General features: G+C 38.1%; 1 protein-coding gene across 1 annotated transcript; it reads right to left on the reverse strand.

Annotated features, from left to right (window-relative positions):
- Positions 1–12,254: 12,254 nt before the first annotated feature.
- Positions 12,255–13,268, reverse strand: LOC149180020 (GroES-like zinc-binding alcohol dehydrogenase family protein). Its single transcript, XM_089413733.1, has one exon. It carries the CDS (start codon positions 13,230–13,232, stop codon positions 12,255–12,257), a length of 978 nt encoding a protein of 325 aa, XP_089269859.1. The 5' UTR covers positions 13,233–13,268.
- Positions 13,269–22,394: the final 9,126 nt, after the last annotated feature.

A 22,394-nucleotide genomic window follows, 5' to 3' on the forward strand; every position in this document is an offset into this window, starting at 1 on the left:
ATCATTAGAAAAATCAGCTGCAGGTCCAAGTACCACTCTGCCACTAGATGCACAAGTTCAGTCCTTAAAACAGGAGGTATTTGAATTAGAAGTCCTAAACAGGCATATCAAGTAGGAAAATGAAGCACTCAAAGAGCAGAGCAAAGTAGATAAAATTATCCATGATAACACTATGCTCCATTTAGGACTATGGCAAAAGAAAAACAAGAAACTGAAGAAAAAGTGCAAAAAGTTGAGCAGAACATTGATTAATCTCAAGTTCAGATGTCTAATAAGGAAACCAAGAATGGTGGTAGCACCAAAGAAGAAGAAAAGAGGGCTAGATGTCCTAGCAGAAGCATCAAAACATATGGATTAGAAAGGGGTGACTAAATTTTGGTTGCATGAGGACATGCAACACCTTCACAGTGGGGGTATGTTGAGTCCCAAACCTGCACTTCCTTATATACCCTTTCAGTCTTCTTTTTTCATTTACTTCATCCACCAAGCTGTCAATTCGTTGCATAATATTCTAAAAAGAGCTTATGAAATGGTTTCCTAACTATGTTTATGACTATTGTTTGATTTAGATTTTTGTTCAAGCAGCTGCGGAAACTTGTCACTTTCTGCAGCCAGCCCAAGTTTCCGCAGCCATTTTGTTAAAGGCTATGCTACAGGTGTCCAATGGAGAAACCAGCCACATGGGTAAGCTGCAAGTGATGTGTACATGGAGTGTGTCCCCTCAGATCAGCCAAATCACTCATAAACAGTCGCGGTCAACGATGGTCAAAGGAAGGGCTAAATGAGGAGTTTTGTGGTGGCACGGCTTTGTTTTGCCCACGTGAAGGTTTGCGTGGCACGATCCTTAGTTTTCGGAGGTACTGGAACACCTGGAGAGCAGCCCGTGAACTGAACCAAGCAGCCACCACTCCATGAATTCATGACCATCACGCTAGATCTCGGGTCAAGGAGATTTACGTGTCTCTTGGCAGCATAAATCTAGGAATTAGTTGCAGCACCTTTTCTTATAAATAACGTGTTGAGATACGCTGAATAGATTAGCTTTTGTATTGTAATCTTGACTGTTGTCACCCACTGTACTGCATTTCACTTCGCTTTAAATACATGAGAAGACTGTTTTTCTGAATCTGATTTGTGACTAAGTGATTGACTGGCCGAGGTTGCAGAGGGCCCCTGTACACCAGAGCTTTGTATAGTTTCTTACTTGCTTTCATTTACTGTTTTTTTAAATCATTGCTTGTATATATATTGTGCTGTTATGATGTTCATTTGTTGTCTATATTTCCTTTATGTTTCTTTTCTAACTGTTAGCTGATCAGTGCTTCTTTTATAGGTTTTGTTGTAGGTAACCCGGGTAGATTTACATATTTTTTTTTATAACTACTGACATGAGATCATCTTGTCCTTTCTACTGATTTTCATTTCCTAAGTTTAATTCCAGCACTGTCATTTTTCAAATTGTGTTTTGTTTATTTACTTTTCTGCTACTTAGACATCATATTACTCATCTGTTTATGATTCCCTTTCTATAGTCAAGTGACTCTATTAGTAAGGAATCAGAATATTACTTATTGTAGTATGATTTAGTTTAATTTCCTGCAATTTAGATATCATATTATTCAGCTTGTTTATGATTACTTCCTATAGGCAGATTGAGTTGAAGGGTAAAGGATCAGAACAGGGGTTGAAGTAGTGTGACTAGTTAAATCTTAGTTTCCTTTTATGCAATTTAATTTCCTGCAATTTAGATATCATATTACTCAGCTTGTTTATGATTACTTCCTATAGGCAGATTGAGTTGAAGGGTAAAGGATCAGAACAAGGGTTGAAGTAGTGTGATTTAGTTGCTTTGCTTTCAGTCTTTGAGTTGCTTTAAGTTTAGTTTTTACTTTCTTTTTCATACAGCAGTAAGGATACTGGGCCATTGTCACTAGTTCACTGTTTGGTACATTTACTTCCTCTTGAGAATTGATTTCATTACAGTCAGTTTAGAGCTTTCTTTTGAAAACTTTTAAGTTTGGAAATCACTGAAGAAATCACCATTAACATCCATACTTAACTTTCAATTTCGCCATCACACACTAGGGAATCCATAAAAGATAAATCCAAAAACAAACTAAAAAACTCAAAAATGACAAAATACTAAGAAAATGGTTATCTTGTACATATAGTACACCTCACTTCGTCAGTTTACGAATCCCGGATTGACATTTAAATTAGCAATTTAGAACACACTAAATTGACCAAACATTTTGGCGCCGTTGCCGGGGAAGTGAAACTAGGTAGCCAATTTCTTAAAAAAAAATAAAAAAAAAAAATTCAAGGAAGGAAAATTGATAACCTCTCAAAGTATGCTCTCCTCTTGCACTTAGCGTGATCTGGAGGATCAGAAAAGAGAAAGTTATTGGTTTAATAGTTTCTTGAGTATGCTCTCTTCTTGCACCTAGAGTGACCTGGAAGATCAGAAAGAGAATTATTAGCCTGACTTGAAGAAAAATAAAAATGATATGCATAGAGCAAGAGATTCTAAGGGAAGGTTTTTAGCTAGAGCCAAGAGTTCGATTTTCACAACTCCATCTACTTCAAGGAATAGACAAGAGACACCTCCATCATCTCCAACCCACACTCCTAGCCCTAGGATTCTTGGAATTCAAGAGGCGGTAGTTGAGTTAGGAGACTCTTCCACACCATCCATCGAATCTAAATTAGGAAAAGATCATTTCTTTCCTTCTACAGGGAGACACATTGTAATTGAAGAAGTAGAATCACCTGAGGAAGAAGAGGGAGAAATTCCTCCTCATTCGCCATTAGTAGAGGAACCAGAGGACTCTGAAATCTCTGAGGAAGCTACCATGACAGAGGAGGGAGTTAACGAATTTGGTAGAGGTAGAGGTAGAGGAGGGGGAGGAGGAAATCAAGGAGGAGGTAGAGGTAACAATGGGGGAAATAGGGATGGAGATAACTCATTTGGATTTCCTATAGTCGATGAGGATTCTCGAGCAACAATGAAAACTATTTCACCATCTGTCCTCCCAAACTTTCATGGGTTAAGAAATGATGATCCTGAAACATTTCTATTTGAGTTTGAGGTCATGTGTCGAACTTATGATTATCTAGAAGACTCTCAAAAACTCAAACTGTTTCCTTCAACATTGAAAGGAGCTGCTTTGAAATGGTTCATGGGATTACTCACTCAATCCATTAGGACTTGGAATGATATGAAACAAACATTTTTGGATAGATACCTGGACTATTGTATGCCCACCAACCACAAGGATGAAGTATTTAAAATGGTACAAAGACAAGATGAAAACTTGGAGGATTTACTTGAAAGATTCCAATACAATCTGAAAAGAGCACAAATTAGTAACTCAGATGAGGAAACCTTGAAAGCCCTTCTATTAAAAGCCATTAGAGATGAATGGATAGATATTTTGAACATGATGGGAAAAGGAGACATATCTCAACTTCCACTTCATGATATAGCAGAGCTGTGTGTCCATCTCTCAAGAGGAAAATCTAAAACTGGAAAAGGGCCTAGAGATCCTTCTCTCATCAGAGCAAACAAATCTGCAACTGGATCAGTAAGTAGGGCTGAGATTAGCAATATGCTTGATGAATTCAAAACTGATATCTTAGGGAGCCTTAGTGAGCAACTAGACACTCTTAAGATCCACAATAAGCAGAAAGCAGAAGCTGAAGCTTTAACCATCTTTTGCCCAAAATGTAGAAAGAAACATGCTCTCAGGGAATGTCCCTTGGATGCAAAAGTTGTAGAAACATGTGCGATTTGTTCAGAGAATCATGAGACCAAGGATTGTCCTTCAATTCCTGGGCTCAAAGCTGTCTTCCAAGAAGATCCAAATACAATTGAGTCTCTCTGTTTTGTTGCAAGGAGACCTTGGCAGGGGCAACACAACCAAGGGTTTAACAACTCTATGAAATTTCAAACCCTACCAAATTGGAATCCTTGGCAACAACCTTGGTCCCAACCTCAAAATCCTTTTCAATCATGGGTACAAGGCATGCAAAATCCTTATGGGAGATTTGCTCAATTTTATCAATATCCTCCATCTTTTCAAAACCAACAAGCTCCACAGCTTCCAAATCAAAATCCACAACTATCATTGCCATTTCAACAACAACAACAACCCTCTCAACAGAACCTAAATTCTCAACTCTTGCTTCCATTCCAACAGAAGTCAAATCAACTTCCTTCCCAGCCATTTCCGAACCCCAATAATAAAAACCCTCAAAATGCTTACATGGTAGAAGGTCAACAATTTCCTACCTATATGATTGTTCCTCTCAATGATGTACAACTCAGATCTGGTAGAGTTTTAGATAAACCTTCTATAGATGCCCAAAAGCAAAGCATTTCTGAGGAAGATTCTCTTGAAGCCAATAAGGGTTCTGAAGCATCTCTTCAAAACCCAAGCACTCAGAAAGAAAAAGAAAAATAGCTAACCCCCACAACTCCTATAGTTGAGCAACCTGCATCTCCATCCACACCTCCTTTTCCTAAAAGATTACAAATTGACAAATGGGTGGAAAAACAAATCTTGTTGCCTGACTATGATTTTCTAGATGAATTGAAGAATGTCTGTATCAAGATTCCCTTGTTACAAGCCATTAGAGAGATTCCTATTCTAGCAAAAACAATAAAGGAGTTGAGTCTTAAAAGACTAGGAAGGAAACATAGAGATACAAGAAGAATCCACCTGGTAGGAAAAATTTCAGATATCATGATGGGAAAAATTACTATGCAAAAGTATGTAGATCCCGGTAGTCCAATTGTCAAAACACATATCAATGGGGTAGAAATTCCAAATACTTTGATTGATTTAGGGGCCGCTATCAACATTATGAGTAGACAGGCTATGGAACAGCTAAAACTTCCTAATCTTCTTTTTACACCTACTTTACTGCAACTTGCAGATCGATCAATTATCAAACCAGATGGTGTATTAGAAGACATTTCGGTCTCCTTAGACTCTTGGGAATATCTAGTAGATTTCATGATTTTAACCCCCAAGAGTAATTTAGGAGGACACCCTCTCATCTTAGGAAGACCTTGGCTAGCCACAGCCGATGCTTTCATCAGTTGTAGGTCTAGGGATATGTATATTTCTGATGGTAATTCGACAAAGAAATTAAATCTGTATCCTCCAGCAAAAGCAATTACAAAAATAGAAGATAATGAGTGGATTGATGATGAGGATACTATACAACCTGTCTTTACCATTTCTGAAGTCAGTGAAGATAGTCAAATTCTGAACACATTAGAAAACTTTGAAATATCTTCAGAATATGACCACACACAATTTCAGTTAGATTCTGACATTGAGTATCTATCATTTAGACAAATGTCTCTTTTTTCTATGGAAGAGTTTGGTAGATCCACCATTGAGATCTTTCCAGGTAAAACATTGAATATCAACAAAAATTTGGAAAGATCACAATAGGAAGAACTAACCAAAATCTTGCAAAAACATTCTACCGCATTTGCATGGGAATACACTGATATGAAAGGTATTGACCCTAAGACTTGCATTCATCACATCTACATTGAGGAAAACAGTAGACCAATCAGGCAACCTCAGAGAAGGATGAATCCAAACCTTAGGGAGATAGTGAAAGAAGAGCTCCAAAAACTACTTAATGTAAACTTCATTTATCCAATTTCAGATAGCCGATGGGTTTCTCCTTTGGTTATAGTACCTAAAAAGAATGGTAAATGGAGGGTATGCATTGATTACAGGGAATTGAACAAAGCAACTTTGAATGATCACTTTCCTTTACCCTTTATCGATCATGTATTAGATACTTTAGTAGGAAAAAAGTATTTTTCATTTTTGGATGGTTTTAGTGGCTATAATCAGATTCAGGTAGCACCTGAAGATCAGGACAAGACCACATTTACCTGTCCATGGGGAACTTTTGCTTACCGAGTACTTCCTTTTGGATTATGTAATGCACCCGCAACATTTCAAAGGGCAGTACTAGGAATCTTTTCTGATCTAATCCATGATTGTGTAGAGGTTTATATGGATGATTTTACAGTTTATGGTAATTCGTTTGAAGAGGCATTAGAGAATTTGGAAAAAGTCCTTATAAGATGTAAAGAAACAAACCTATCATTGAGTCATGAAAAATGTTTTATGATGTTTACTGAAGGGATTGTTTTAGGACATCATATTTCAGGGGATGGGATTAAAGTTGATAGATCAAAAGTTGAAGTCATCTCCAAGTTTCCTATTCCAAATTGTCAAAAAGATGTTAGAATTTTTCTTGGATTTACTGGATACTATAGAAGATTTATTGAAAACTTCACCAAAATAGCATCTCCACTCTTCAAATTACTTACAAAAGACTGGAATTCAAATGGGATCCTGATTGTCAATCTGCATTTGAAACTTTGAAAACAAGAATATCTGAAGAACCCATTTTAAGAGGGCCAAATTGGAAACTTCCTTTCCATATTTCCACAGATGCTTCAGATACATCTCTAGGAGCTGTGTTAGGACAAAAGGATTTAGTTCCTTATGCCATTTACTACACCAGTAAAAATTTGACTCCCACCGAGTTAAACTATACTGTGACTGAAAAAGAGTTCTTAGCTGTTGTTCATGCAATCAATAAGTTTAGACACTATATAACTGGCTATGAAACTTTTGTCCATACTGATCATTCTGCAATTAGATATCTCATGAATAAACCTGTTACTAATGGCAGAGTTACAAGATGGCTCTTACTTTTACAATAATTCAATATTACTGTGTTGGATAGACCAGGGAAACAAAATATAGTAGCTGATTTCTTGTCTAGAATCCAAAATACGAATGAAGATTCTCCTGTAGAGGATAAGTTTCTAGATGAGTATTTATTTGCAATAACTACCAAGACTCCTTGGTATGCAGATATTGCTAACTATTTGGTTACAGGAAAGCTACCTCCACATTTATTTCCTGGTGAAAAAAGAAGAATTATTCAAGAGAGTTCAAGTTATTCATGGATTTCTAATGAATTGTTTAAAACAAGGCTAGATTGTGTGATCAGAAGATGTGTTCGGGAAGATGAAATGCCTGACATCCTCAAGGCATGTCATGATGAACCATGCGGTGGACACTTTGCTGACAAAAGGATGGCCTATAAAATCCTTTCTTTAGGATATTATTGGCCTTCCCTTTTCAAAGATGCAAAACAATATGTCAGAAGGTGTGACAGCTGCCAAAGAGTTGGGAGACCGACTCTTTCAAATGAAATGCCATTACAACCACAGGTACTCATCGAACCCTTTGAAAAATGGGCTTTAGATTTCATTGGACCTATTAATCCACCATCTAAACAGAAAAAGTATATATTGGTATGCACTGATTATGTCACTAAATGGGTAGAAGCCAAAGCATTGCCTTTTGCCACTGAAAATTCAGTTGTTCAATTTCTTTTTGAGGATATTTTTACTCGTTTTGGTGTCCCAAAAGAAATTGTGACAGATTAGAGAAGTCAATTTACATCTAACTTGATGGAGAAGCTGATGGAAGAATACAAAATCAAGCACAGAAAATCTACTCCTTACCATCCGCAAGCAAATGGCCAAGTGGAGTCTACAAACAAAGTTCTTGAGAGCATCATCACCAAAACTGTTCATCTACACAGAAAAGATTGGGCAGAAAGGCTTCCTGAAGCCTTATGGGCCTACAGAACTACATGGAGGAATACAACAGGACATTCTCCCTATGAACTTGTTTATGGGAAAGAAGTCCTGCTCCCCATTGAGTTTCAAGTCAAGACTTTCAAGATGGCAATCCAGTTGGGGATGAATCTATCAGAAGCCCAAAAGCACAAAATGGAGCAGCTGAACGAGCTAGATGAGATCAGACAAGAAGCAATTTTAAAGACTGATCTAGTTCAACATCAAAGAGCTAAATGGCATGACAGATACATCAAAGAGAGAAAGTTTCAAGAGGGAGATTGGGCATTACTGTTTGATTCCAAGTTCAAAGACTTTAAAGGTAAATTTCAGACCCATTGGCTTGGGCCATATGAAATTGACAAAGTCTTTAACAATGGAGCAGTAAGAATCCAGACCATTGATGAATTTCAGATTTCTTTTCTTGTGAATGGCCACCGATTGAAAATTTATCATAAGCCACTCTCAAAAGAAGAATTTGTCAAGATGTTCCAAGAGAATTCTGCAATAAAGCTGGTGGAGAAGAATCCTTCTTCCCCACCAGCCTAGCCTTTGATTCTTTCAGTTAAAAAAATAAATAAATAAATAAAAATAAAAATTGTATAAGCCTGAAAACCAATCATAGATTAGCAGTCTTATATAGAAAATATAGAGTGAAAATCAAGGACACTCGACACTCTATATTTTCCAAAAAAAAAATCTCATCTCCTTCTCTTTCCATCTTCACTCCACCTCATTCGCCATTCCACTTCATCTCCATCTCATTCACATTTTCTCTTCACTTCACTCCGCTTCATTTTCATTCCATTCCACTCATTTCCGTGAATTTATAGCGAAATGCCCTGTTTTGCAAGCCCCTATGCCCGTTTTCATACCACATCCATGCCATAACAGATAGTAGACACACGTGCAATGGGATCACCATACGAAGAGACACCGTGTAACATTACATATGCTAAATTAGATTAATTGTAAGATATTTTTAAACTATAAAATATATATTGAGAATATTAAATTAAGATTATTATAACTTTAAGTTATTTACAAAGATGATAAAAAAAATTGAGAGTATCTCTATCTCTCTCTCACATGCTGGGTTCCATAGTGCTTCTCATCTCTTCCATATACCTTTCAGTGCAATTATGGTCAAAGGTGTTTTATGAGGGCAGATGTTGAGCAATGTTGACATGTAATGTTACATTTAAAAATAATATAATAATAGCTATGTTAACAAATTAAAAGTAATAGTAAAAAAAAAAAAAAACTAATACCAACCATAAACAAAAATAATTCAATTATTTCGATATCCATATTAAATAACATAATTAATAACATAGTTGCAAGGAGAGGTGTTTTATTCTGTAAACGGTTGTATTTCGTAAACATTTTGACTCGGACATGTTACATAAAAGTAGAAATAAAATAAAATAAAATAAAAAATTAATAATTATAATTATTAAGTATCATTAATTATTAATAGACGAACCATTCTAGATCCATCTTAACTCTGTCTCTATGAAGTAGAGGGATGAAATCTATCTAGGTGCAAACCTTTCATCATGTTTTGCAATAAAATAAATGTTTGCACCTTAAAGATTTGATATAAATGTTTGCACCTTAAAGATTTAATCCCTCTGCACCCTTGATAGATCCTGAGTTAAAGTAGATCTAAGGCTAGTTTTATTTCAAATAAAATAATATAAATTAAAAAATTCCTCATAATTCCACTTTCTATTGGTATGGAGATGTGTAGTTTATATGATTCTTAATATGGATTTTGACATATAAAATTTAAAAAATATTAATAAGAAAGAGAAATTTAATGTTTATTTATCCATGTGGAGTAAAAGAAATTAACCTGAAACATATATATAAGAAATCTGAAATAATTCTTATGCCATTGATGAGTCCAGGGAAGTTTGTAATTTTTTAAATATTTAATATAATTTTAACTTGTAAAATATAGTGTGAGAGAGATTATATTTTTTTATATATATTTTTTCATTTTGTAATGTGAAACATTTTAATGTGAACATGTAAATAATAAATAAAATATTTGAAAATAAACTATTTCTTATAAATTAAACTATTTTATAAAAAAATATAATCCAAAATGCTAAAATCACAATTTTTCTATGTATGAACTTAAAGTCATTTTCTGGATTTTCACTGTGTAAATTTTAGATGTGAAACATTTTTCTGGATTTTTACTGTGTGTAAATTTTAGATGTGAAACATTTCTGATACACTCACCACCCACTATTAAAAGCCACGCTAAATGTTGGATGGACAACTATAAATACTTGAAAATCCAGAAAATGACATTCACATCATAATTTTGATCTTCTCAAACTTATTTTCCAAATGATTAAATAAATATAATTGCACAATTTTCGTTTTCTCAATTTTATTTTTTTTACAAATAAACCAGTAAACATAATTGTTTTAAAATATTATATTATAAATTAGAAAAATCAAAATCATTGGAAAAGTAATCATTATCATTAATGTGAGAAAATGTATAACCAAGGAAAACAAATTGAAAAAAATGGTAGAACCAGAGGGAGACAGTAAAGGTCCTCTTCACACATTCAGTGTGCACTTCACATATGACTTCATCATCTTGATACCTAGCATGCATAAGATAAAATTACAGACACTCAATAATATATTCTATTAATCATTGAATGAGGAATTTACACACATATTTATACAATCAATAGTCTCAAGATAGGAATGCTATCTTAGACGTACAGTAGTGTGGTTGAGAGATTCTCTCAACCACACACTAAACTAGGAGAAACTATATTCTAGCTTATTCCTATTATGTAGGAACAAACTCCTCAAATAGAAAATTACAACCATAGACAAGTAGGAATTAATTATTTCCAACTCCCCCCCTTAATGACTACTTGTCATGATAGTCAAATCCACCACCATCAGGCGAATTGCATGTACAAAACCTCCAAAAACACAATCTTCCGCCCTCGGACAGATCCACAACTTCTCTGATCCCGCGGATCCCCTTGAAGGTGAATTGGCGCGATCCTTAACGAAAAACCCGTGCCCATTGGCATGATTAATGGCCTAATAGATGCGCCAGTTGGCCTTCCTGGCGCCGCTATCAACGCGAAAAACGCACCAATCCCCTTCTACTCAGAAAAAATCATCTGAGTCCGAGCCAGGTGTTCTGCAGTCCACCTGCTCAATTGAGCACAAAGCTCTCGTGTACACACAACCACAAAGGCAAAAGATTCGCTCAACTTGTCAAACAACGCATTGACATCCACGATTCCAGCCACAAAGGCACCTCAAGCCACATAGGCGATTCAGCCACAAAGGCAAGCTGGCCACAAAGGCACTTCAGTCACAAAGACTATATAGATGGTTTCTGGCTCACCACCAACCATCACTTTACAGTGACAAAAGATGGTTTCAGGCTGACCATAAACCATTACAAAGTGGTTTTAAGATCACCACGAACTTTCAGATGCCTTTAAAAATCTTACATCTGATTCCACATTTTGGAGTTTCTGGGTACATACAATGACTATTACAATAACATGCTAGGGAGTCTATTCCACTAACTCAAACAAACATCTATTTTGCTGTCCACCATAAACGTTGTCGTTGCTCCTTTACCTCCTCTTTTCGATTGTTCATATCATCTTCAACATTATCTTTGGCATCTGTCTAATAGTTATCTTGGATTTCCATATTCCACACAAGTGATTGGTTAGAATAGCCAATTCTATCCAAATCACTACACATCCTATTGAGTTGGCTAGACTCAATATATTAATCAATTCCAAGACAATTCTATTATCTATAAACAACATGATATTCTTCACAAACAATTGAGAAACATATTTCATTTATCATGACCAAAGATTTCTATGATTACCATCCCAGAAATCCTGAGGAGTCATGGGAGCTCCAAAGTCGCCACACCTCATGGGTTGAAGTCAAACTTATCGACCATTGTTGCACGCGACACCAGTGCGTGTCATGGCTCCAGATCTTGGAATACACTCTCCAACAATTGCCTTTCGAACAAGTATCAATTGTCATACATGCAGCTCCACGCTCACCGCAAACATGATAAATACAAATCACTCGGACTTTCCGATCTCCACTCAGCCTGTGATCTGCAGTCCGCCGGCTCTGCTGCCCCAATCAGCCGATCTGCTGCCTCACTGCACGGATCTCACTCTCCGATTGATAGACTGCCCAATTTCTTAACCAAACAAGTCCTACAAAACCAAATATTGGATACAACATCCTGGTACATGCATCGTATAAAAGAGACCTGAACATAACAGGTTTCATATGCTCAGAGTCATTGCATATCAGATTGATCAATCCAGTGCACCCATAGAACTTGGCTAAGAAAGCGGTAGCGTTCGCCTGAGATTCTGCGCTCCTTATCCATTAGAGGCAGGGCCTGAGAACACAGGACTCGCTGCAGCCCTTTCAGAGGACTTGGCAGCCATTGCAGCTCAACCTCATGATTATAAAAGCCAAGTCTGTACATCCGCTGGTTTTGTGAATGAACTGCAAACTACTGATGCCGTGATTTCAAAAGAGCAAAATAAAATGAGAATTTAGTCTGACGGCGAACAAGGTGGGTTATGTCAATTTCTGCTTTAACACCAGAAGCAGCGAGCCCAATCATGACAGCTTTTCCACCATCCCTTACACCGAGCACAGTCTGCATAAAAGTCTCTGGTTTTCCTAATGCTTCCACAGCAATATCAACACCCCTGCCCTTTGTGATTTCCTTGATTGTATCTACAGCATTCACTTTTAATGCATTAACAGTATGGGTTGCTCCCAGATTTCTAGCATTCTCAAGCTTTTCATCTTGAACATCAACAGCAATTATCTTGCTGCCTCCAAAAGCCTTTGCTATCTGTAAACAACTAGATCCTACTTCACCAATACCAATGACAGCGACACTTTCTCCAGCACGTAGGTCAGCTGCATGTCTCATTGCACCATATGCTGTAAAGGCAGCACAACCAAGAACAGCAAACTCTGTATATGGCAATGATGATGGGAGAACAGCTAATGCCGTGGCTGGAACAACACAGTACTCTGCAAGTCCTCCCATGTTATACATGTAAACAGCTGGCTTGCCATTGCTGCGAAGAAATAGACGAGTTTCACCATCATAGAGAGTTCCTTTAGCTCGGTTGTAAGTAAAAAATGGCTCGCAAAGATCTTCTTGCCCCTTTACACAGTAAAAGCAGTTTCCACAAGGCATAATAAAGGCTCCTACAACATGAGCTCCAATGGGAAATCTCTTTATTATACCAGACTCAATATGCGCTCCATGCTCAACTACTTTTCCTGTTATTTCATGGCCCACTACACAAGGCCTTGCAAAAGGCAAGTCACCATTCATGACGTGAAGATCAGAATGGCACACCCCACAGGCTTTGGTCATGATTAAAATTTCTCCAGCCTTGGGGCGGGGCATGTGGAAGTCTTCAATACTGAGAGGCCTTCCGAGTTCCCAGAACACGGTCGCCCGCATGCTGGAAGGGCCGTTCCCCAAGTGGTACCCTCTCGCATCACTGTTGAAAATATAATTTCAACTGTTGAATCGTGCAAATTAATTTCCCAAAACCGCCGCAGCAAAACCATAAACTACTTAATGCAATTTCGGACCGCTTTTGCGTGAAAGCTGTTTTCGTACTCACGACTCCGATGCAATAAAATTTGGGCACGCGTCCCTCCCCATACGTCAGCCTACACAACATTTCGGAGGCTAAAGTTCTGCAGCAAAATGCCTCCCGATATCTTTGTCTGCCGTCCGATCTGCTCCAGCATTCTCGTCCGTTGATTGTGTAAAGCTGCATACGAGCCTGCATCGAATTAAATTATGCGTGGAGTAAAATTCAAGTTTCGTTGACCGCCGATAAAATAATTTAATGAATTAAATATGCCCGTAGGAGTATTGGTAAGTGTTTTAAATTTTAATGTTTTTATATATCGGAGGTATGGGCACATATGCACGTTACGTAATTTTTGGTATGGCATATGTACAATATGTAAGTTTGTTTTAATACGTTGACCATATGTATTGTAAAAAAAAACCACGGTAGTATAGAATGTTTTTTGTATTATGTTTTTTTATAACGAGCCATAAAATATATGCTCGTGGAGTTTATTCATTGAATCTGTAATGAAACACACAACAGTGTGTAGAAAAGAAAGAGAACAGGGGAGGGCTGTAATGTTGTGTTGACCATTGTAAAAAGAACGAAGGAGCAGCGTGCAAATTAACATAGGTTTTTCACACAGCAGTGTGAAGGGGAATACACACCGTGATAATTTTTGTGGAGCTCATGCATAGAAATGCATCGCAGCTTATGTAATGTGAAGAATTGATTTGTAAGTTTTTTTTATAGCAGTATGAGTAAAAGTGTTTCACAGCAGTAAAAGTGAAAAGGGTTTTACAGCAGTAAACCCAGCTCAGTAAATTCTCAAGTGAAAACAGAGTTTTGTTGAATGTAATTTTTGGTGAATCCCTCTCAGCAAAGAGGAAGAATATGTATCAGACATTTTGTTTTAATGAATAGAAATGTTTTTATGGTGGTGAAAAACTCTGTTCTTCAGTCAATTTTTTTTTAAAGCCTCCCTGTGCAAAAAGATCCTGGAGTAAAGGAAACAGAGCATTGCCTCTGTGTGCTTGAATTGTTTGTTTTTGGGATTTTATCAGAAAAATCCCCAACAGTGGTATCAGAGCAGGCTTAGGCTCCTTGAAGGTGTTCAAGAAGCTGAAGGGAGGAGTCTTTTGTTGCAGCAGTAGATCTTCTCCAGCAGAGTGAAGGCTCAGACAAGAAAATACTCAGGTATTTCACAAAGTTTTTTTTATGTGTCGCTGAAGAAACAGTCAGTGTTTTAAAATACACAGTCAAGAAATTGAAGCATAACTAAGGATGCAAGGAATGGCCAGCACAAGCACTGGTATGGGTATGTTTAACACCCAGCTCCCACAGTTTAATGGGAAAAACTATGACTATTGGGCAATAACCATGACAGCCCTATTTGCCTCTCAAGATTTATGGGAAATAGTTGAAGATGGCTTTGAAGAACCAGCAGATGAAAACCAGTTTAATAGATTAACTCCAGCAGAGAAGGATCTGCTGAAGAGCAATAGGAAGAAGGATTCAAAAGCCCGTGTGTTGTTGTATCTAGCAGTAGACCAGAGTGTGTTTCCAAGGTTAGCAGCAGCTAAGACATCCAATGAAGCATGGCAAACTCTCAAGACAGCCTATCAAGGCATGGAGAGAGTGAAGACAGCAAAACTACAATTGCTGAGGAAAGATTTTGAGAATCTGTGCATGAAGGAGTCAGACAACATTGACTCATTCTTCACACATGTAATTGGTCTGATCACACAGATGAGGACTCATGGAGAAACCATTGAAGAAAGGAGGATTGTGGAGAAAATATTGAGGGTCTTACCCTCAAAGTTTGATGCGATTGTCACCACCATTGAAGAGACAAAGGATCTCTCAAACTTTTCAGTTGATGAGCTACATGCATCACTGATAACACATGAGCAGAGGTTGAGTAGAAATGAAAACTCATCTCTAGAGCAAGCCTTCAAGACCCAGATGTCCTTTGGAAGAGGAAGAGGTCAAGGCAAAGGAAACAAGAGAGGAAGAGGCAGAAGCCAGAACAGAGGTGGAAGGAACAGTCCAGCAAATGCTCAAGGAAGAGGCAGCAATCCAAATCAGAACCAAGGCCAAGGCAGCAGCCAACAAAGAGGACAACATCATGCTCAAGGACAAAGGTATGAAAAATCCAATGTCCAATGCTATTATTGTAAAAAATATGGGCATTATGCCAGTGAATGTAGGAAGAAGCAGCATGATATGAGTAATAGACAAAATGCAAATGTCACTAGAGAAAACAGCAGTCAAGATAATGTGTTGATAGCTTGTAACATGGCTGAAACAAACAGTGAGGACATATGGTTTTTAGACTCAGGTTGCAGCAACCATATGACAGGAAACATAGCCCTCTTTTCTGCTCTAGATCAGAATATGAAATCAGAAGTTACACTTGGCACTGATAGTAAAATCTCTGTTATGGGAAAAGGAGAGGTAAAAATATTTACAAAACAAGGAGAGAGGAAAACCATAGCAGATGTCTACTATGTCCCTGGAATGAGATGTAACCTCTTGAGTATTGGACAACTTGTTCAAAAAGGTTACAACGTTTTCTTTGTGAATGATGTGTGCACCATCATGGATATAGCACCCAGCAAAAGATGCATTGCTGAAGTGAAGATGACAAGGAACAGGATGTTCCCTCTTAGAATAAGGGCAGATTTGAAAAACAAAGGAGAAATTGCAGCAGTCACCCAAGAGGCTTTCCAAAGCGTGCCAAAGGATGAAAATTGGTTGTGGCACTTGAGATTTGGACATCTCAATTTTGGAGGTCTAAATTTGTTGAGTAGGAAAGGAATGGTAAGAGGATTACCATTGATAGAGAAACCGGACAGCCTATGTGAAGGTTGCATTTTGGGGAAACAACATAGAGAAAGTTTTCCATCAGGTAAAAGCATAAGGGCAAAGGCACCCTTAGAGATCATCCACTCAGATTTATGTGGACCGATGCAAGCTCCATCATTAGCAGGCAGCCAATATTTCCTAACATTCATTGATGACTGTACAAGAAAAACTTGGGTATATTTCCTTAAAAACAAAAGTGAAGTGTTTGAAAAATTCCAAAATTTCAAGGCATTTGTGGAGAACCAAAGCGGGCTGCATATTAAAGTTTTGAGAACTGATAGAGGAGGTGAGTATATCTCCAAGGAGTTTCTACGATTTTGTAGAGAAAGTGGAATTAATAAGCAATTTACAGCAAGGTACACTCCACAACAAAATGGGGTTGCTGAAAGGAAGAATAGGACCATCATGGATATGGCGAGGAGCATGCTAAAGGCAAAGCATTTGCCAAATGATTATTGGGCTGAAGCTGTAAATTGTGCAGTGTATATTTTGAACAGGTGTCCTACAAAAGCAGTGTTGAACAAAGTGCCGGAAGAAGCATGGAGTGGGAGAAAGCAAGGAGTCACCCACATGAGAGTTTTTGGATGTGTGGCCTATGCACACATTCCAGATCAGCTAAGGAGGAAGTTGGACAGCAAAGGGGAGAAATGTATCTTCATTGGATACAGTGAGGAATCCAAAGCTTACAGGTTGTATATCCCATCCACCAAAAGGTTTTTTGTCAGCAGAGATGTTCAATTCATTGAAGAGGAAGCTTGGGATGGAAGCATAGAGAAAACAGTGAATGTTAAAAACTGTTTGTCTCATGATGAAGATGATGAGGAGGTGGCTGAAATGGATCCCCAAACAGCAGCGCCAACACAAGGACAGCAAGGGACACCATTGAGGATAAATGAAAGTGTTTCTCCAAGCACATCACAAGGAGGAAATTCAAGTGCATCTTCAAGCACTTGCACACCAAATGAAAGAGGTAAGAAGTTTAGAAATCTAAGTGACATTTATGATGAAGGAATGAATTCCTTATTTGCCTTGTATTGTCATGTTGATGATCCTATTCATTTCGAAGATGCAATTAAAGATAGGAAATGGATAGAAGCTATGGATGAAGAGATGAATGCCATAGAGAGAAACAAGACATGGGATTTGGTTGAGCTACCAAAAGGCAAAGAAGTCATTGGAGTGAAATGGGTTTACAAGACCAAGAGCAATGCTAAAGGTAAAATTGAAAGACACAAGGCAAGGCTGGTTGTCAAGGGGTACAAACGGCAGTATGGGAGAGATTATGAGGAGACTTTCGCCCTGGTTGCAAGAATAGAAACCGTGAGAGCAGTGTTGTCCATAGCAGCACAAAACAAATGGAAAGTCTACCAAATGGACGTGAAGTCAACATTCTTAAACGGAGTGTTAAAAGAAGAGGTGTACATTGAACAGCCTCTCGGCTATGAGAAGAAAGGTGAAGAGCACAAAGTGTGCAGATTGAAGAAAGCTCTTTATGGGCTGAAGCAAGCGCCAAGAGCATGGTACAACAGGATAGATTCATATCTATTGGGTAATGAATTCGACAAGTGTGAAGGAGAACCCACCGTCTACATCAAAGAAAAGGATGGTAAAATTTTGATTGTTGTCTTGTATGTTGATGATGTTATTTTCACAGGTAATGATGATCAGCTCATTGAGAATTTTAAATCAGTCATGAAAGAGGAATTTGAAATGACTGACATGGGTTTGTTGAGATACTTCTTAGGCATAGAAGTAGATCAAAATGAAAAAGGAATTTTTATCTCACAAGCTAGATATGTAAATCAAGTATTGAGCAGATTTAACATGCAAGAATGCAAAGCAGCGATCACTCCCACAGTAATGGGATTAAAACTCAGCAGAGAGGACAGCAGCAAGGATTTTGATCCTAGTTTGTACAAGAGTATTGTTGGAAGCCTTATGTATTTAACAGCAACTAGGCCTGACATTATGTTTGCTGTTAGTTTAATTTCCAGATTCATGGAGAGGCCAAAGGAGGCACATTGGCAGGCAGCAAAAAGAATTTTGAGGTATGTTAAAGGTACCAAAATGTTTGGAATTTTATATAATGTCTCAGAACATTCAGATTTGGTTGGATACACTGATAGTGATTGGGCTGGAAGTGTAGATGATTGGAAAAGCACTTCCGGTTATGTTTTTAATATGGGTTCAGGAGCCATTTCATGGGCTTCTAAGAAGCAGTCCATTGTAGCATTGTCTACAGCAGAGGCTGAATATGTGGCAGCTACAGCAGCAGCATGTCAAGCAGTGTGGATGAAAAGAATGTTGAGAAGCTTAGGCCAAGAGCAGGCAAAAGCGACAGTGATCTTTTGTGACAATAGCTCAGCTATTGCATTGTCAAAGAATTTAGTGTTTCATAAGAGAATGAAACACATTGATACAAGGTTTCACTACATCAGAGAATTGGTGAACAATGGAAAAATTGTCCTAGAACATTGCAGGACTCAAGAACAGGTTGCAGACATTTTGACAAAGCCTTTGGATCAGAAAAGCTTTGAATTTTTTAGGAAGTGTCTCGGTATGACCGAATGTCCAGCAGTTGAAATTAAAGGGGAGTGTTGAAAATATAATTTCAACTGTTGAACCGTGCGAATTAATTTCCCAAAACCGCCGCAGCAAAACCATAAACTACTTAATGCAATTTCGGACCGCTTTTGCGTGAAAGCTGTTTTCGTACTCACGACTCCGATGCAATAAAATTTGGGCACGCGTCCCTCCCCATACGTCAGCCTACGCAACATTTCGGAGGCTAAAGTTCTGCAGCAAAATGCCTCCCGATATCTTTGTCCGCCGTCCGATCTGCTCCAGCATTCTCGTCCGTTGATTGTGTAAAGCTGCATACGAGCCTGCATCGAATTAAATTATGCGTGGAGTAAAATTCAAGTTTCGTTGACCGCCGGTAAAATAATTTAATGAATTAAATATGCCCGTAGGAGTATTGGTAAGTGTTTTAAATTTTAATGTTTTTATATATCGGAGGTATGGGCACATATGCACGTTACGTAATTTTTGGTATGGCATATGTACAATATGTAAGTTTTTTTTAATGCGTTGACCATATGTATTGTAAAAACCCACGGTAGTATAGAATGTTTTTTGTATTATGTTTTTTTATAACGAGCCATAAAATATATGCTCGTGGGGTTTGTTCATTGAATCTGTAATGAAACACACAGCAGTGTGTAGAAAAGAAAGAGAACAGGGGAGGGCTGTAATGTTGTGTTGACCATTGTAAAAAGAACGAAGGAGCAGCGTGCAAATTAACATAGGTTTTTCACACAGCAGTGTGAAGGGGAATACACACCGTGATAGTTTTTGTGGAGCTCATGCATAGAAATGCATCGCAGATTATGTAATGTGAAGAATTGATTTGTAAGTTTTTTTTATAGCAGTATGAGTAAAAGTGTTTCACAGCAGTAAAAGTGAAAAGGGTTTTACAGCAGTAAACCCAGCTCAGTAAATTCTCAAGTGAAAACAGAGTTTTGTTGAATGTAATTTTTGGTGAATCCCTCTCAGCAAAGAGGAAGAATATGTATCAGATATTTTGTTTTAATGAATAGAAATGTTTTTATGGTGGTGAAAAACTCTGTTCTTCAGTCAATTTTTTTTTAAAGCCTCCCTGTGCAAAAAGATCCTGGAGTAAAGGAAACAGAGCATTGCCTCTGTGTGCTCGAATTGTTTGTTTTTGGGATTTTATCAGAAAAATCCCCAACAATCACTAGGCAGGAATCGAACTCGTGACGCAGATCTAGCCGATAAACGTCTCAATTCTCTTCGTAAAGCTGGAAAGAAGCATGAAAGGTTAGCCATGAGAGATCTATGCAGGTGCTCTGATCGCATCACTAGGCAGGAGTCATCTTGCCTTCCAAGCGCGACTCGTTTGTGCTTTTGTATTCGGCCGTCAGTCTGCATGACGCATAAAACATATAGTAATGGATAGATAATCTGCCTGAACACTTACCAATGCTGCACCGCCGGCTCAACTACAACATAGGCCTATGCCTCCTCCAATTCGTAGGCACTGGCAGAAGTATAAGCAGGAAACACAGCGTTACCTGCGTACTCTCTGGGGAGCGGGGGTCCATTCGAGGCCTCATGTCCACCGCAAATAGCACCCAAACGCATCTACAATGATCGAAGGTTTTATGACGTATGGTTCCCGATCACCATTTCAACAACTATGGCACCGACAGTAACGCCGCCAAACAGGATTTCACCAGCTATAACGACAACTCCAATGTCATACGGGATGACTTCACCACCTACGGGGAGGACGCCAACTGCCCTAGCAATGAGTCTGAAAGCAACAATCCACACTTCTCCCTCAGGCGGACACAGAGCCACCACGCAGCCACACTTAGCTCCAGGTTGTTAATATCTTTATTTCCTTAGCCCAGGAGGGGCCAGGTCCTCACAGGCTCTGATACCAAGATAAAATTACAGACACTCAATAATATATTCTATTAATCATTAAATGAGGAATTTACACACATATTTATACAATCAATAGTCTCAAGATAAGAATGCTATCTTAGACGTACAGTAGCGTGGTTGAGAGATTCTCTCAACCACACACTAAACTAGGAGAAACTATATTCTAGCTTATTCCTATTATGTAGGAACAAACTCCTCAAATAGAAAATTACAACCATAGACAAGTAGAAATTAATTATTTCCAACTACATATAGAAATATTGAAGTTGGCTTCGTATTCCTATCCCCGTGTTTGTTGTCATCTTCCTGATGAACACAAAAATATTTATTCTTCTCCACTGATCCCAAGCTGCTCTTTTAAGGAACCATATCCTCACATAAGAAACGATTGTGCCATTGAGAAAAAAAAAAAAGGCGAAAGAAAAAAATTGGAAAATCAACCATTGTTGTACTGAATCGACCATTGTTGTTTTGAATTTATAGGAAATGTACTTGATTTATGCTTTTCCATAAAAATGCCAACATATAATCAAAGTGATGCAACGCCTTATGCTAACCTTGAGGAAATGATGATAGGGTTGTAGCTTGGTCTCTTTCCATTGTTGTTTAGGCTTAGTATGAATGGAATAGCACTGACCCATTTTTCCCAAACACGGCCTTAAATCTGCAATTACAGACCCAGGTATGCAGATGAAAAGGAACTGAGTACCTAGAAGAGAACAAATAATAAGGAATATTTGACGCAGTATGGTTCTAAATGTGATATGTCAGGGTGGTGGAGTACCGTTATTTCTTAACTACCAGAATTATGCGCGTTATCTTAATCCGCGGGCTACAGTTAATTTGGTTCCATGGATGGCGGGGCTGTCGGTGGGAAACCCTCACTGTTGCTCTTCCTCTTAATCGTCACCTCATCCTACCTTGTTTTTCGGGAATAGGATTTGTAAACCTCATCTTACTGGCAAAATTTTTAACTTTGATGGGAATATTTGTTTCCTGATTTCATTGTGGTACCGCAAAGGAATATGAAATCCATGTATGGGACCGGCTAGTTAGGCCGATAGGCTTTCTTTCGAATCAGTTTATTTCTAGTTTTCATCTACACTTCCGATATCTGTCTGACATCTGTGTAGAGACTTTTAGGCACCTTTCTGCGTTCCACTTGACATGTGTACACACCGCCAGAGTTCCAGGAGAGTCCGTTTCAATTATTCATGAATTTTATGGTGCACGACTGCTGAATTATCTTCCAACTGATCGGATTCATCCCCATCGATTTCTAACCAAGGCCCGCATCAAATCTAATGCTGATAATACTGTAACAAGCAACATATCTGAGAACAACTGTTCGATCTGTTCACAACAAGCAAATGATAGTGTTCTTCAATTTTGTGGAAACATCGTAGGCGGTTGAGCATGGCTCCATAATTGCTTCGTGCGATACGAGAACTACAACTTCTTTTCAAAGCTAGACACCGACGAGAATTATATGGAGAACTCAAAGGATATTGATACAGGTAATCTATACAAGTTTAGAACTACCACTTCAAATCTCATTTCCAACTTATCCGATAAAGCTTATAATGTTCCAGGAAGCAACGGATTCGCTGAAGGATCAACTCCATATTTTGTTAGTAGCACTGTTTACATTGTCGTTCAGTGTTGGAGAGATATATCCATCAATGACTGCAGGTCAT

Source organism: Pinus tabuliformis, chromosome 3_2 (genome assembly GCF_031772625.1).
Source record: "Pinus tabuliformis cultivar Carrire ecotype Pingquan chromosome 3_2, CPIR1, whole genome shotgun sequence".
In the NCBI taxonomy this organism is placed as follows: domain Eukaryota; kingdom Viridiplantae; phylum Streptophyta; class Pinopsida; order Pinales; family Pinaceae; genus Pinus; species Pinus tabuliformis.